The sequence below is a fragment of the Manacus candei genome, unplaced genomic scaffold (genome assembly GCF_025592945.1).
Source record: "Manacus candei isolate 608988 ecotype Guabito, Panama unplaced genomic scaffold, ASM2559294v1 h1tg000017l, whole genome shotgun sequence".
In the NCBI taxonomy this organism is placed as follows: Eukaryota; Metazoa; Chordata; class Aves; order Passeriformes; family Pipridae; genus Manacus; species Manacus candei.
Genome location: NW_026138065.1, coordinates 31,967,613 through 31,981,615, shown reverse-complemented (window position 1 = coordinate 31,981,615; position 14,003 = coordinate 31,967,613). Strand labels below are relative to the sequence as shown.

At 43.3% G+C, this 14,003-nt stretch overlaps 1 protein-coding gene across 2 annotated transcripts in view; it reads right to left on the bottom strand.

Moving 5' to 3' along the window:
* Positions 1 to 1,497: 1,497 nt before the first annotated feature.
* The window catches only part of SPRED2 (sprouty related EVH1 domain containing 2), a 60,149-nt gene continuing 47,643 nt past the window's right edge, over positions 1,498 to 14,003 (bottom strand). For both annotated transcript variants that reach the window (XM_051783495.1, XM_051783496.1), the window contains exons 5-6: positions 5,409 to 5,558; positions 1,498 to 4,981 (exon numbers count right to left, since the gene is read on the bottom strand). In XM_051783495.1, the coding sequence (XP_051639455.1) occupies positions 4,331 to 4,981; positions 5,409 to 5,558 (801 nt within the window). In that variant the 3' untranslated portion in view covers positions 1,498 to 4,330. The remainder of the gene's footprint in view (positions 4,982 to 5,408; positions 5,559 to 14,003) is intronic.

The following is a 14,003-nucleotide window of genomic DNA, read 5'->3' as shown; positions in this document are numbered from 1 at the left end:
TATCTGTGTCCTTTCCAAACTCAGTCTCTGTGACTCCATCCTACTAAGAGGACAGTACCTGTCCCAGATGATCAGGAGTAAATTAGGTTGCAGAAGGTTGGTTGCCATTCATGCTGTCTTGTATCTTGGCGACACTTTAATTTTCCACAGGTTCGGGGTCCAAATGCACTGTTTTCTGGTTCAGTTTAGAAATCTCCAGGCATAAGCAACACCTTTGATTCACAGATGGAAGCAAGAGGACATTGCAGGCTGTAAGAAATATGGCATAGCTGGGCATTTGTGGGACAAGCTAAATCCAAGTGGCCAGGAACAGGGTTGGAGGAGCCCTGACATAATTAGTCAAGAGAGCATGGACTATGAGCAACAGGCTGTTGGAGTCACTGTGCAGCTTTGCTGTGGATGGAGCCAAACACCAACACAGACTGAATGATTTTGTGAGCAGCAAGTCCCGAACACAGCACCTGACTCACAGTGTCTGTGCTTGTCATGAGGACTGCAAGTCTTTTTTTAAAAATATGTAACATCCGTACAGTTGTATAATAAACCTACACAGAAATATTTGTTTATATGAGCATATAACATTTCCAGGAACATGTAAATACAAATATAAACCAACAAAAAGGGTGCTTTTTGCCTCCTCTCTGACACCGCTCCAGGCAGCTCTGCTGTTCAGCGGCGAAACAAGCAGGAGCACATAAAAAGGAGCAACAGCTTGGCTGTGTTACCACTTACCTATGGAAAAAAAACCCTGAGCTCAGCAGATGTGGTTGGTGGTGGCCTGACCAACTCCTGTTGGAAATAATTATAAAAATTTGGATATACTCACTAGTTTCCCCCCAGTTTCCTCAGTTGATTGGGGGCAGCCTGGTGTCCATTTTAACCGGGTTTTTCTCCTGACATCTCCCGCATTAAGTCTCTCTGAGCAGGGATGGCAGTGCCAGGAACCTCAGGAACCCCTCCTTACCAGCCGCTGCAAACCCGCTCTGCGTGCCCTGAGGAACCGAGGCGGCCCTCGCCCAGCAGCCATGTCTGTCACCCTTCTCTGCTCTCCCCTCCTCCTTGGAGCCACTCTGCTCGGGTGAAACAAAACAAAACAAAAACAGCTCCACAGCGTTTTTACCTCAGCCCCAAGCAGCCTGTGGGATGAGGACCTGGAAAAGAAGAGCAGGGAGAGCAGGAGGAAGTCCCGGTTGCTGCCAGGGCCTACTGAGGCGCGGTGTCACCAGGCCACATCCTCCCACTGAATGTGTGAAACACCTGAAAACCACCCAAAAACCACTTGGAAAAACACCTGTCCTCGTCCTCCCCACTGTGTCTCGGCGAGAACAGCCCGTGCCCAAGGCTAGCAGCCTTTACCACCCAAAAATGTGAAATAAATCAATATTTTTCCTCAGAAACCCCCAGGTAGCTTCAGAGATGCCCCCATTCCATTTTCCCCTCATTTCCCGGGCATCCGAATAACAATGAACAGCATCATTTTGACAATAAACGGCATCATTTTGATATGATGTATTTATATTTACATGGTACATTTTAAAGCAATAGCTACACTGATCATACATATTAGAAACAATAAAAAAAGAAGTTAAGAACTAAAATGTACATCATACACTTGTATATATATTTTTTTTTACACAGAGGTAAAAAGGCTTATAAAAATCAATACAACAGGGTTTTAACTTTTAGTATATAGATACATAATGATGAGGCTTCAGGCACTTTAATTTGTTAATGTGAGCAATAGCTTGGAAAAAAAAATAAAGAAACAAAAAACCAAAACCTTTCCACAACAGGAAAAAAAAAACTGGTTAATGTTTTTGTTACCACAGATACAAAAATAAAATCTGAATAATTTCTCTCAAATGATTGATGTCAGTATTGCAAAGCTGACTGGGAGAACGCTACACACTGTTCAGCAGCAGTGTGGAAATTAAGGAGAAATATTTACAAAAAACCACCCATTTCTATCCTTGTGCCCTTACACCACTGCCATCACAAACCAAATAACGCACGCAGCAAAATCTACAAGTATTACAAAAACCCAAGAGAAGAGGGAGGAAGGAGGAGGGGGAGGAAAAATAAAATAAAAAAAGAGGGACTTTTTTTTTAAACTTTTATTTTCAGACATACAGAAAGGCATGGAGTATGTCTACTTTATTTAAATAAATAGGGGCACTTCAAGACCGGACAAAAAACTGTAAGATCTTTTTGTAGTGTTGTGCTTTATAGAGAGAAGATCTTACAGATGTTTGTTTACATGAAACAACTTTTGAGAACAGAAATAAAAGGAAAAGGTTGTTTCATTAATTATTTTTTTTACGAGGCTGGCTTGATGTTTACTAGACACCATTGAGAGATTTGTCAACTGCTATTAGGCACAAAATATTTATATTTCACTCAGCAAACCCAGACACATCACCCAGAGTGTAACACTCCATCCCTTTTCCACTATCATTCAATTTTTTTCTCCAACTGAAAAAATCCCCAGTAACTGCTATGAATTAAACCTACCCAACTCTATAGTGTATAATAAGCACATTGCATACTTAATTCATGGTTGACTAGAAAGCTGTGATTAACTCTCAGAGGAACCGTCGGGACATTCCACCAAGAAAGAATGGCAAGCGTTCCTTTTACATTTATTTGGCAAATTAATTATTAAAAAAAAAATTCCTCTCTTTTAAGACTGATGTCAATGTGCAATAGAGGGAGGGAAAGGACATGCGCCCACTGGCAATTTACTGCAGAAAGAAATTATGGCAGGAACAGCAGTGCCAGCTTTGACAAGCCAATCCCTAGCTGCCTCAAAGTATTCGGATTGTACTATGCTAGTTAGAGCTCACTGCGCTAAATCAGTTTTTTTATTTTTTAATAAAAATTATTTGGCTATTCCTTGTAATATATTAGAAAAATACTCTTTTTCCAAGCTAATTACAAGCCTTGTACACAAGACAACATGACATTAAAAAAAAAAAAAATAAAAAAAAAATTAAAGTAATAGCATCCTGCTGTATGCACCTTATGCATCCACTTGATAAACCTGGGTGGTGAACTGGGGAGGGGGAAAGCCAGGCAGACGCTTTGGTCTGGCTCCTGCAAAGACTCACATGCTTCATCCTACACACAGACTCACAGAGACGCCGGCTGCGCGCGCAGTACGTTGAGACGTGTAAGTATCTGGAGGATTGGGACCACAGGTCACAAGCTGGAAGTGGTAGTTAAGATCCTGGCTTTGGATTTTTAAATACCTGTTTAGATTGCTAAATGTTGTTTCTACAGTGGACGCGTATGTTCTCATGCTCATGTATACAGAAAACAAGCAAACACGATTTTCCATATAATCCACCACGTAATGCAGCATTTCCCCAGAATTGCCATAATAGTGCTTTTGACATTGCATTGTTAGTAATTCTTTGCATATCAACAATTTTCCTCATCTGGAACCTTAGTGTTTTATTCACAGATCATTACACTGCTGGCTAATGAAGAAGTTCCCTTTCTTTTTGGGCAGAGCTCTGAAAACACAGTTTTATTTTTCCAATGTTATTTAGGGAAAAAAGAAAACACTAAAATTTTAAGTTTCCCTTTCAAGTAGTGGTCTGAAATGATTACAGGTAAGGAGGACTTCCAGATTCTCAATGGTTATGTGACTATGAGCTTTCTGCTCACAGAGCTTTGCGAACAGAGAAATAATTTAAGATGTTTGCTGAAGGAAATGACGATGGACTCTAAAAGAGGAACTGCAGCTTAGATGGCTATTTTAGCTTTGGAAAACAGAACAAAAAACCCAAAGAAAACCAGTGACAGAAATACTGTGTTGTGGTACAAGTTTGTTACTAGCACACCTTCTATACACACACAATAACTTGACGGCAAGTTAAAATATCTTCCGAGTGAGATTCCATCCACTACACCGCCCCATTTCTAGAAATGTCAAAGCTTGCTAACACGCTGATGGTACCACACAAGCGGAGGCAAGACAGACACAACCTGGAGATGTTCTACAATCCACCACCATTTAAAGCAGTTCTTCTCTCAAACTCATTTTAAATGAAAAAAAAAAATAAAATATAAACATGTACAAGACAGTCTGTTTTGATTACAGATTAATAATACAAAAGTCTATGCTGTAGGTTAGTTAGTTAGAACAGTTGATGAGCAAATCAATGCAGTGTGAGCCCCAGACGACCCAATGTAAAGTGATCCAAACTGGTGGTTCCCAGATGCTGTCGGGCACAGTGGCTGCATCAAAATGAGTGATCTCAATGCTCCAAAACCAACGTGTTCCTTGAACTACAGGAGAAACGTAACACTTTGAATGCATCTGTAGTCATCCAGCAGCTTTGTGTTTTCCACCACAGCACCTGCACATGACCCCACAGTGGTAACAAGCCCGAAGCGGCAAGTAACAGCACATACATGGAGCAATGAAAGACAAGGCGATAAGGGCCATCCACCGGAGGCAAAACATTTCATCACTGGTGTCGCACGAGCAAGGATCCGTATAGTCTCCTTCTGGGTCGGACATACAGTGATAGAGCATAGTGTCTGCGCACCACATACAGCTCACTCGATGGATGCAAGTCTTGACGCGGTCTGGAGCATCCTGGCACTGACCCCGTTTGTTCTCCTCGTGGTTGAACATGTCCCTGCAGTACACGCACCGCGACCTCTCACCGTCTTCCTTCCGCCTGGGCTTGAATTTGACAGGTTGAGTCTTTATCACAGCACCCTTGATATCTTCGCCCAGGTCAAAGTCCGAGTTGTCTACGTAAGGATAAGTGTATTCGTGTTTTGAGGCCTCGCTTTTGGCAAAACGTACGTAGGAGTCCATGTCATCAGGATCAAAGTTCTTTCCTCGTGCTGGGGCATGGCGATAATCCTCATATCCAGTCATCCAGATCTTTTCCCGAGGATTGATGCGCACTATCTCCTCATCATCGTCTGGAAAGTTGACGTGCCGGTAGGACCGTGGTACTGACTGTGGAAGTAGGAATGGAGAGGAAGAGAGAGAAAAGATAAATAAGCTCTCTTAGCTACTGGCAACAGCTGTCTCCTTGCTTCATGAAGAACCAATATTTAACAATTTTGTCTTTCCTTTTTTGTACGCCCTTCTCCGTGATCCATCACAAGAGTTTCAGCCTTTGGCTCAGGAGTGAGTACAACTGTCACAGTCCTACAGTGGCCTGTGTGCACCTGGTACAGTGTCACACATTAAACCACAGTGTAATCCCTCCTCTCCCCCCCGCTTAGTTTTTAATAACTGGAAGCCATTTAAAGTTAACCGAGAGGGAAACAGGGAGAGTGGAAGCGGGGGGGTGTCTTTCAGGGATGTGGGGGAAAACCACCAGTCTTAGCTCTGGCAGAGACACAGACCTCGAGGTAGCAACACCGGGAAGAAACCTTACTTGTTCTAGATGGTAGTGGTCAGAGCTATAATGGTCGTGAAGGTGTCCACGAGTGCAAATTCTTCGATGTTCGCAGGATGCAGGAGAAGCCAGAGTTCGCACAGGCTGTTCCCTTTTCTGAGAGGAGTTGGAGGAGCTATCTGTAGCATTCTGTTTTAAATGGAAAGGGGAGGGGGGAAATGGTCACACATTCAGCTGTTACCACACACGGTATTAGGAGATGTTTTGCCACTCACTGACTTTGTGCACACCTGCAATATTGGCAACACCTGACGGCTGGAGGCTTCATAAAGTTTCACATAAAATACTTGAAAGAGGCAGATCTGTTGCCAGGCCATAAAAGCTGTCGCCACACACATGGAAAAATAATATGCCATAGCCTGCCCGTGACATATTCACCAACACCACTTGTATTTGCTTGGCATGTTATTTGTTATCCTGGGCATGGCAGGACGATGAGTCGTCACTAGAAGCTCCCTCTGAGGAGGAAAGTTAAACTCCATCAAATGATGCAATCGTGTTAAGTTCTGCGGGCTCAGACAGAGCATCTACCCAGGCTACAAAAACACTGGCAATTTTGTTAACCTTTACACGTTCTCTAAACACTCACCAAATTCCAGTTCATCACAGGTTACTTGAAAAAATCAGCTTTCCTTTAAAAAGTTCAGGGTTTATTTTCCTTCTCGTTTTGTCACTGCTCTCTAACGTGCAATGAACGCTGGTTGAGTTTTTATACGTTCCTGGCTCAGGGTGAGCACTTTCTTTAGGTTAATTAGTTACAACATTATGCAACAATGATCATGAAAGGGTGAAATATCACATAATAACATGCTGTTGCCAATACCTGCATCTTCTTAACATATGTATTTTTCCTCCTGCAGAAATACACAGTGGGATAACAGTTTTAGCCATCCTCTCTCCACGGCCCTTCCTAGGTTAGTATAGTTGCCATACGATATCTAGAAATTCAGGATTTTGCCTGTTAATTCTATTTATAGCTTTTGGGCTCTTTCATATTACCATGAATATCAATGGACAGCTGTGAAATGCACCAGCAAACCGGAAGCAGGAAAAAAAGAGCCTCCATGCACAACGATCAGAACAGCTGTAGCATGGAACGTGCCTAAAACATTGCTGCTTTGAAATAAGAAAAAAATTAACCCCATCCCCCCCCTCAACTAACAAGATGTGTTGCAGCTACAAGTCCAAGAGAAAGGTTTCCATTTGCCTCCACAGTTAGCTAGAGACACAACCTTGGGAGCAGAGAATTGTATCAGTAGTAGAAGACTGGTTTTACCTGAAAAACCTTCTCTCCTTGTCAAGAATGCACTCTCTAAACACTGTTTTCCAATGAATCGTCCTAGACACTTTTTTTACTCCAAGAATACAAGCACCCTCATTGTGGGTATTTGGTAAATAAAACAATGCTCTGCAAGACTCTGTCCAAAGATGAGAATACCTTGAAGTGTCACAACACAGAAATAGATGTTGGTTCTCTTTTACTGGTATAGCACTTAAAAAGCACTGAACTCCCAACTTACTTTGTTTAAAGCAAATACACAGATGTTTGCAGTGTGATGTAAAGCCAGTCAGGGTTATCTGAGAGGTACAACAAGCAGGATGAGTTTTGAATGGCTGACCCACCCACTAGGAACAGACTTTTAAGGCATGTGTTTGCTTTGGTTGTTTTTTTGCCTTTTTTTTTAAACAAGTATGTACAAGCAGATCAACTCTTAACACAGCTAACACCTCTAAAATGGAACTGCACCAATATTCAGGCTCTTCTAAAAAAGTGGTTTTATCAGCCCAGTCTTCATATCTTATTATACAACGGCACTTCACATCTGGGGTTTAAACCCTTCAAAGCCAAGTCTTGCACCCGTAACTTCAGATCCTACAATAAACAGCACATTTTGGGGACATTTCAAAAGAAAACGAGCAGCTTTTACAAATACTTCATGATAGAATTAAGCTTACAATCTGTTTGAAAAACCCGAGGAGAGCTAGGATTTAGTTACAACAACCATGTTGGTACTCATACGAGTACCTTTTTTTTTTCAGAGCTGTACATGGTGCACACCCCATAGTCCGGGCAGCCTCAGCTTGCTCTCAAAGTTAAATTTTGACTGACATGAACCAAAAAGGAGGCAGGCCTTAAAACCGTGCCATGGCAGCCAGTAGAATCCTTCGCCTTCACTGTATCCGTGACTGAGCCCTGCTGGGACAAGCCTTTTGTGGACTCGCTCTGAAAACATCATGGGTGCTCATGGGTGGAACAACGAAGCCTGGGAAAATTACCCAACTGGAGGTGGTTGCACATACTGTCCTGCACTCCCTCGCTGTCCTACATGAAAATAAAAATCCCACCCAAACTGGATATAACTCCTAGATAATCTCAGCAGGGCAGCTGGGAGCTATAACCAGCCCTCCGAGCAGGGCTATTCACTGCCTCTGGGGGAAGGCAGCATTTCTGCAACAGGCAACTGGAAAGGAGGTTGTAGTGATTTTTATCTTGCCCGATTCGTATCTACCTTTGCTTTCCTCCACACCTTTAGACCCGTCAGGGCAACTGAGCCTCTCCTCCACATGTGTTGACACGGCTACAAAACCTGTTTGCAGCACACCACAGAGGCCGTGGCTCTGCTCTCCGCTTTCACCTTATTAAAAATTGCTGCATTTCCACATTCAATGTCCTCAGATTAGAGGGGCAGTTTGCCAACACAAATACTTACTCTTGAGAGCCCAGAAAGGGGAAATAAAGCTATCCAAGACCAGGGCTCTGCTCACTGGTCCATGACAAAGTTCATGCTGACTCCTGGTTGGCGACGTTAAAGGCAGCAGCTGGTTAACAAAGGCAGGGTTATCTTGCTGACCATCAGCTGGGATAAGCACTGTTACTTTCCAACAAGGTCCCTCATGGGAGCTTCAAACTTCCATAGGAGAAGAGAGGTCTTGACACATATAAATGGTTTGAAGATTGAGGAAAAAGAAAAAAAAAAGGTAGAAAATACCCACCTCCCAAGCAGAAGGTCACCACTGAACCCCATGGGCTCCTCACCTGTGCTGGTGAGAATACTCATCAATGACCTGAGAGAGATGAACAAGATGACACAATTTTCTGATGAAACTTAAGTTATTCAGAATGAAAGCTGACCCTGAAAACTTGCTTAAGAATCTCATAATGCTGAGAGATTGGATGTTAAAAAAAAACCCCTGAAGTGCAATGTGACGTAGACACCTTGATCTGACATGTGCAATTATGCACTCTGAGCCAGTTATTGCTGCTCAGGAAAGAGGTTTTGGGATTAAAACAGGCAGCTCTGTGACAGATTAAAAAAAAAAACAAGTAGAAGCAACAATCACCAAGGCATTGTATCTATCTGCTGTGCTTCCCCAATCTGTCTGCAGTCCTGGTTCCCCTCCACCCTGCATCAATAGAGGTTATTTCCACCATGGCAAGGTGACAGAAGCATGGCCAGGACAACAGAGGATATGGGATGGCTTCTCAACAACAGCTAACTAAATACCCTGGGTCCCTCCAGCCTGGGAAAGAGATCACGGGGGAGAAGATGGGAAGAGAAGTCTACTGGACTGTGAGTCCCATGGACGTGGGAGCAGGAAGAGATTATTCTTTTAGTATCCTTCAGAAGGGAAGATTCTGAGGCATTCACTGGAACTGGCTCAGATAAGGTTCAGGCAGAACGAGGTACCTCTGATGGTGCCTACAGTTAAAATGTGGTTCAAGAAGCCATAGGGAAACCCTCAGAAGAAAATAAGTATCCAAGGATCAGACATGATGATGCTTCAGGCCTTCAAAAGTGTACTGTTCTCTCAGTACCACTCCACTGGGACCAAAACTGGACTTGGTGACCAGATAAAGTCAGGTATGTTCTCAAAGAAAAGGCAACACTCATCTTCAGCCAAGTGTCACTATGAACAAATGATGGCAAGACTTTGTTAGTGAGGGAAGCAGTGAACAATTCCTGTCCCTCATGACAAGATTGGGTCTTGGCTGGGATTTTCTACCATCAGCGTAGCAGGGAAACTTTTGGGGAGGATGGTCAAGAGTGGAAACATGAGAGGTTTGCTGCAGGTCATCCAACTACAACACACTCGCCTACAGGAATACACCTAGAAAGGACATGCTGTCCAGAGCCAAGCTATTTCACCAACGGGAAATCAGGTCCCAAAACACTGAGCCACTGGCCTGTCAGAGAAACACTGTCTTCTAAAACCTGTTGAAACCAATCCAGCTCCAGCATTTGGTTTTGAGGGGAAGCTATTGAAAACATGCCCAGTAGTCACAAAAGAGAAATGAACCCAAAACTAAAGTTGGAACAGGGAGTCTGATAAGAAACTCTGTTTCAACATGCCCTCAAATGCTCAATTATGAGACATTTGTGCTGCACGTACCAGAGCTTTGTGATTGCTATGGCGGCCCCAAAGTCTTGTGGTTTCACTGCCTGGATAACAAAATCGTTAATCATGACCATAAGAGTCATTTTATAAAACCTGTGCAACACATTTCCTGTTGCAAGGGAGCCGTACGTATCTGAGCGAGCAGACGTACCATATGTGTGGTATGGCTGCTATAAGAAACAACACCGTGCTTCTACAGGCAAGTGATGGCACTGTGGTAATTTTAAAAAAGGAAAAACTGTGTCCTTGTTTCCCCCTCAGACTTCTAGAAGTGACTCATTAAATTAAAAAGCCCTAGTCATTAGTAAAGAAGATTATGTTAATCATTTGCTGCAGTTTACTTCTCATTGAAATGGATTTGTTACACAAGAAGGCAAATCAGATACCCAAGTAATAGGCATAGATAAGAATCTATCAGAAAACTTTGAGAAAAAGAAGCCTTCTCCTGCTCCTGAACTGGACTGATCAACTTGCCTCTAATGGCTTCAACAGAATAGGTTCATCCCACGTGATGCAATACCCAAGGGTGACTACGAAAAAGAAGAAAGATTCCTCTCAGAATTACGAAGCAATACAATCCGTAGCAGCTTGTCAGAAATCGGTTGCCAAAGGGAAATTATGGAGCTCTGTCCCTTAAAACTTCCAGAAGTGCTCTCAGCCAGTTAAAGGATCTGCAAGTTTGCTGTCAAAAACAATTGTGGGTCAAGCAAGACAAGATGGGGGTTTTTTATTCTCTCTAGGATTTTAACTGTTACATGAGGCAGGGGGGGAACAGAAGTATCATGATGTTGAACAATTAGTTTTGCAAGTAATAGTTCTAAAGGAATCAAAAACCAACGCCTGCTTGGCCTTTGCAAAGCACAAGCCCTCTGCAAACCAACCTGCTCTCTACTCCTCACAGCAGCTTCGGGACATGTTAAAGAGGAGCCCATTGCCACATGGCCATCTGAGAAGGCATCCCCACCATTCCCAGGACAAGAAAAACAGCTCTGCACCAATTCATGGCTTGAGGATGAGCCTGGAAAAATGACAGCCAGCAGGCTGCATCCTCCTGTGCCACAGCCCGACCTCCTCCAGCCGAAACTCCCGCAAAGAGCTCCCCAAAGGCAGTCAGAGCCCTTGGAGTGCTCCGCCCAGGTGCATTCCCTTGGGAGCCCGAGTACAAGCCAGACCTTCCTCACTTGACCCGTTCCATTCACTGGTAGAGGGGGAGGCACAGCTGTGTTATCAATACAGAAAGGAAAAATGATAAAGCTGGTGAAACAACGTAGTAAGGGAGTGATTCCGAGCTCAGCGCCGGCCTGGAGCTTATCTGCAGAGCCTCCGCTGTTTAGGAACTTCACAAAGAGGAAGTCTGAGAGTTATTTCAGATGCATGGCAAAGAGACTTCCACCTTTCCAAAGAAATTAAGATAAAATATAGTCTCCCAGAACTCCCTCAGCTTAATCTTGCCAGACCAGAACAAATGCTTCCTTTCCCCTCCAGTTTTTTTTATTTTTTAAAGCCTAAAGAGATACAGCACTTTCGAGTTTCACAGAGAGTGGAACGGCACAAATCCTAATTTTTGTCTCAAAACACCTTTCTCTCTCTATTCAAGAAATTTAGAAAAGGAAACAGCTGATATTTTCCATCCACCTCTGACTGTGCCCTATATACTCATGACAGCCTATTTCAAGTATTAAGAAAAAGGTTCAGCATGAAAAATCTTTTAAGATTTGAGTGTCCTGTCTCCTGAGCATAAGCTTTTAATTTGTCATGGTAAGATAAAGGCACGGAAGAAAATGTTTTGTCAAATTTCTGTTTGTTTCCTATCACCGAAGACAGAAATTGTCTTGTAGAAAATTGCTTCTATACGTTTTTGAAACATTTTGCCACTCTCATCCACTGAGGATGGTTGGAGCTGAATCTAGTTCTACTCCTTAGCAAAGAGTCTGAAAAAGCTTTGTGTTAGATCATATTCCAGTACAGTTTGAAGACAAATTGGCTGTACACAACCACTACAATAAGCATGGATTCAGACTTTTCTAATACCAGAACAGGACTAGAATTTCTCAAATGTTTGGAGTGTAGTCATCCCTTACAAAAATACCAATATAAAGTGCAGAAAGCTAGCTGGTTTTACTGCTATGTTTTTTTTTTTTTATTTTAAGTTTTTGTGGTTACAGCTTTCAGTGCCAGAAAGATGCTGGTGGCTGTGCTGGCTGAAGTCAGCAAAACTCAGGGAACATTTACAAGAATTTGGTGCACAAGATCATCTCCATTAAACTCCTGCTAAACCCGATTCTGGTAACACTGGTCAGTTCTGCGTGGACCACAGATGTGGTTTAACAGTTCGCTTTGAGGAGTAAAAAGAATATATGAGAATCAGACACGGTTAAATGACACGGCAAACTCAGATGTGGTAAGGGGGAAACCTCAGTGAGATTTTCCTGTTTCACTATTTGCCACATACAAGGCACCAGACATCTCTGCAAAAGAAGGCATTTGGACAGATACAAAGACAAACGTCTGCAAAAGTCAGAGGAGGACTGAGCTAAGACAGTACCACCCATTTTACTCAAACTCAGTCCAGGACCAGAGGCTGTGAGTGGGTCCACACAACATTTCCTTCCCATATGATACCCTCTTCCCTTGCCCTTACTGTGCCACTGGGCTAGAGCATCACTTCAGTGAAAGGAAAAGTCTTTGCATCAGGTACTTATAAGGGAAAACCAGAACGTCGTAAGGGGAAAAAACCCCAAACCACAAGCCCCAGCGACTAAGGCTGCTCCCCCAGGCAGCACAGCAATCCCACAGTACAGTGGTGAGAGCAGGGTGGCTCTGTACCCATGTCCTCATCAATCTGGAGAGTCCTTACCAGGACTCCCACGTTTCCTTCTTCATTCCTGTGACTCCTCCATGTGGTGGCCTGATTGGATTTCTCCATGCTGAGATGAGCTATACTGCTTCAACAGGATCTTTTTACCTAAACCTGGGAACTGTTTAAACTAACCAATTGCTTAAAACCATCTAGGGGTAGAGGCAGGCTTTTCCTTTTCGCAAAAAGGCTCTGTTAATCCCTTTATGCCTTGGAAGTGACATCTTGGTGCAGATTACAGCACTGGTGGGATGATCAGCATGCAGTATTTGTGTTTGTACAGCTCCACGAGGATCAGCAAAGCCTCCCTCCTCTAAAAAGTAATATTAGCCATGTTACCACATGTCCTCTCCTAAGGCCATGAGAATGGCCACCAAGGTCTGTACTGCTGTGGGGAGGTGATGGCCACTGCTTCTCCCTCCCACGAGTCCCATCACCTGCTCTGTGGGCATAGGTGGGTGGAGGACCACAGAAATCCAGGCCAAAATAATTTCTGCATGAGCTCCCTGACCTCAGCTGACCATCCGTGTGGTGGCACAGGAGGGTCTCCAGGTGACACAGAGGGCAGAGGTAAGGGAGGCTGGAGGGGGAGCTCCTAATTTTCAGGTGCTAACAGAGAGCATAGCACATCCAACACTGCCAAAAAGCCTTTTGCAAGATGGGTAACGATGCCAGGAAATAAAGGAGGAAAGTTCAGAGGGGGGTGTTAAACAATGGACACGCACAGGGGATGGCAGGAGCCTGCACTGCTGCAGAGCACAGCTGGGAACAGATGGCTCCACAGAACCCACCACTGAATCTCAGCTCTTCTACACAGAAACTTTCAAGGAGGGGGAAGGAAATAATATTAGGAGGGAAAGAAAAATGCTAATGAAAATTAAATTAGCCAAGCTAAAAGAACTGATGCACCTAATCCATCATGAATGTCTTTGCTATGTAAAAATTCCAAACTGCAGCCTCTAAATTCAGCAGTGCTGCTCCTATATAATAACATCAGCTTACAAACAGAGGGGAAAAAACTCAGTTAAATGCAAACTTCCCACAGCAGACTGATATGATATTTTAGGAAGTCAGTTAGGGGTCATTTATTCACACAGTTATGAGCATTGATGTTATTTTAGCTGGTATTTATCACCAAAATAGAATCCAACAGCTGATGCAAACTTTTAAAATACCCTCTTCACATGCACTGCAAATATGTCAAGCTCTGCTTAAAAATGTAATGGTACTTATTTACTTCTGCCTTTCCTTCTCCTTTTGCAGACAGAGCCAGAGACAGATGAACTGCTTCCTATAATGACTTCTGATTTAATTTTCAT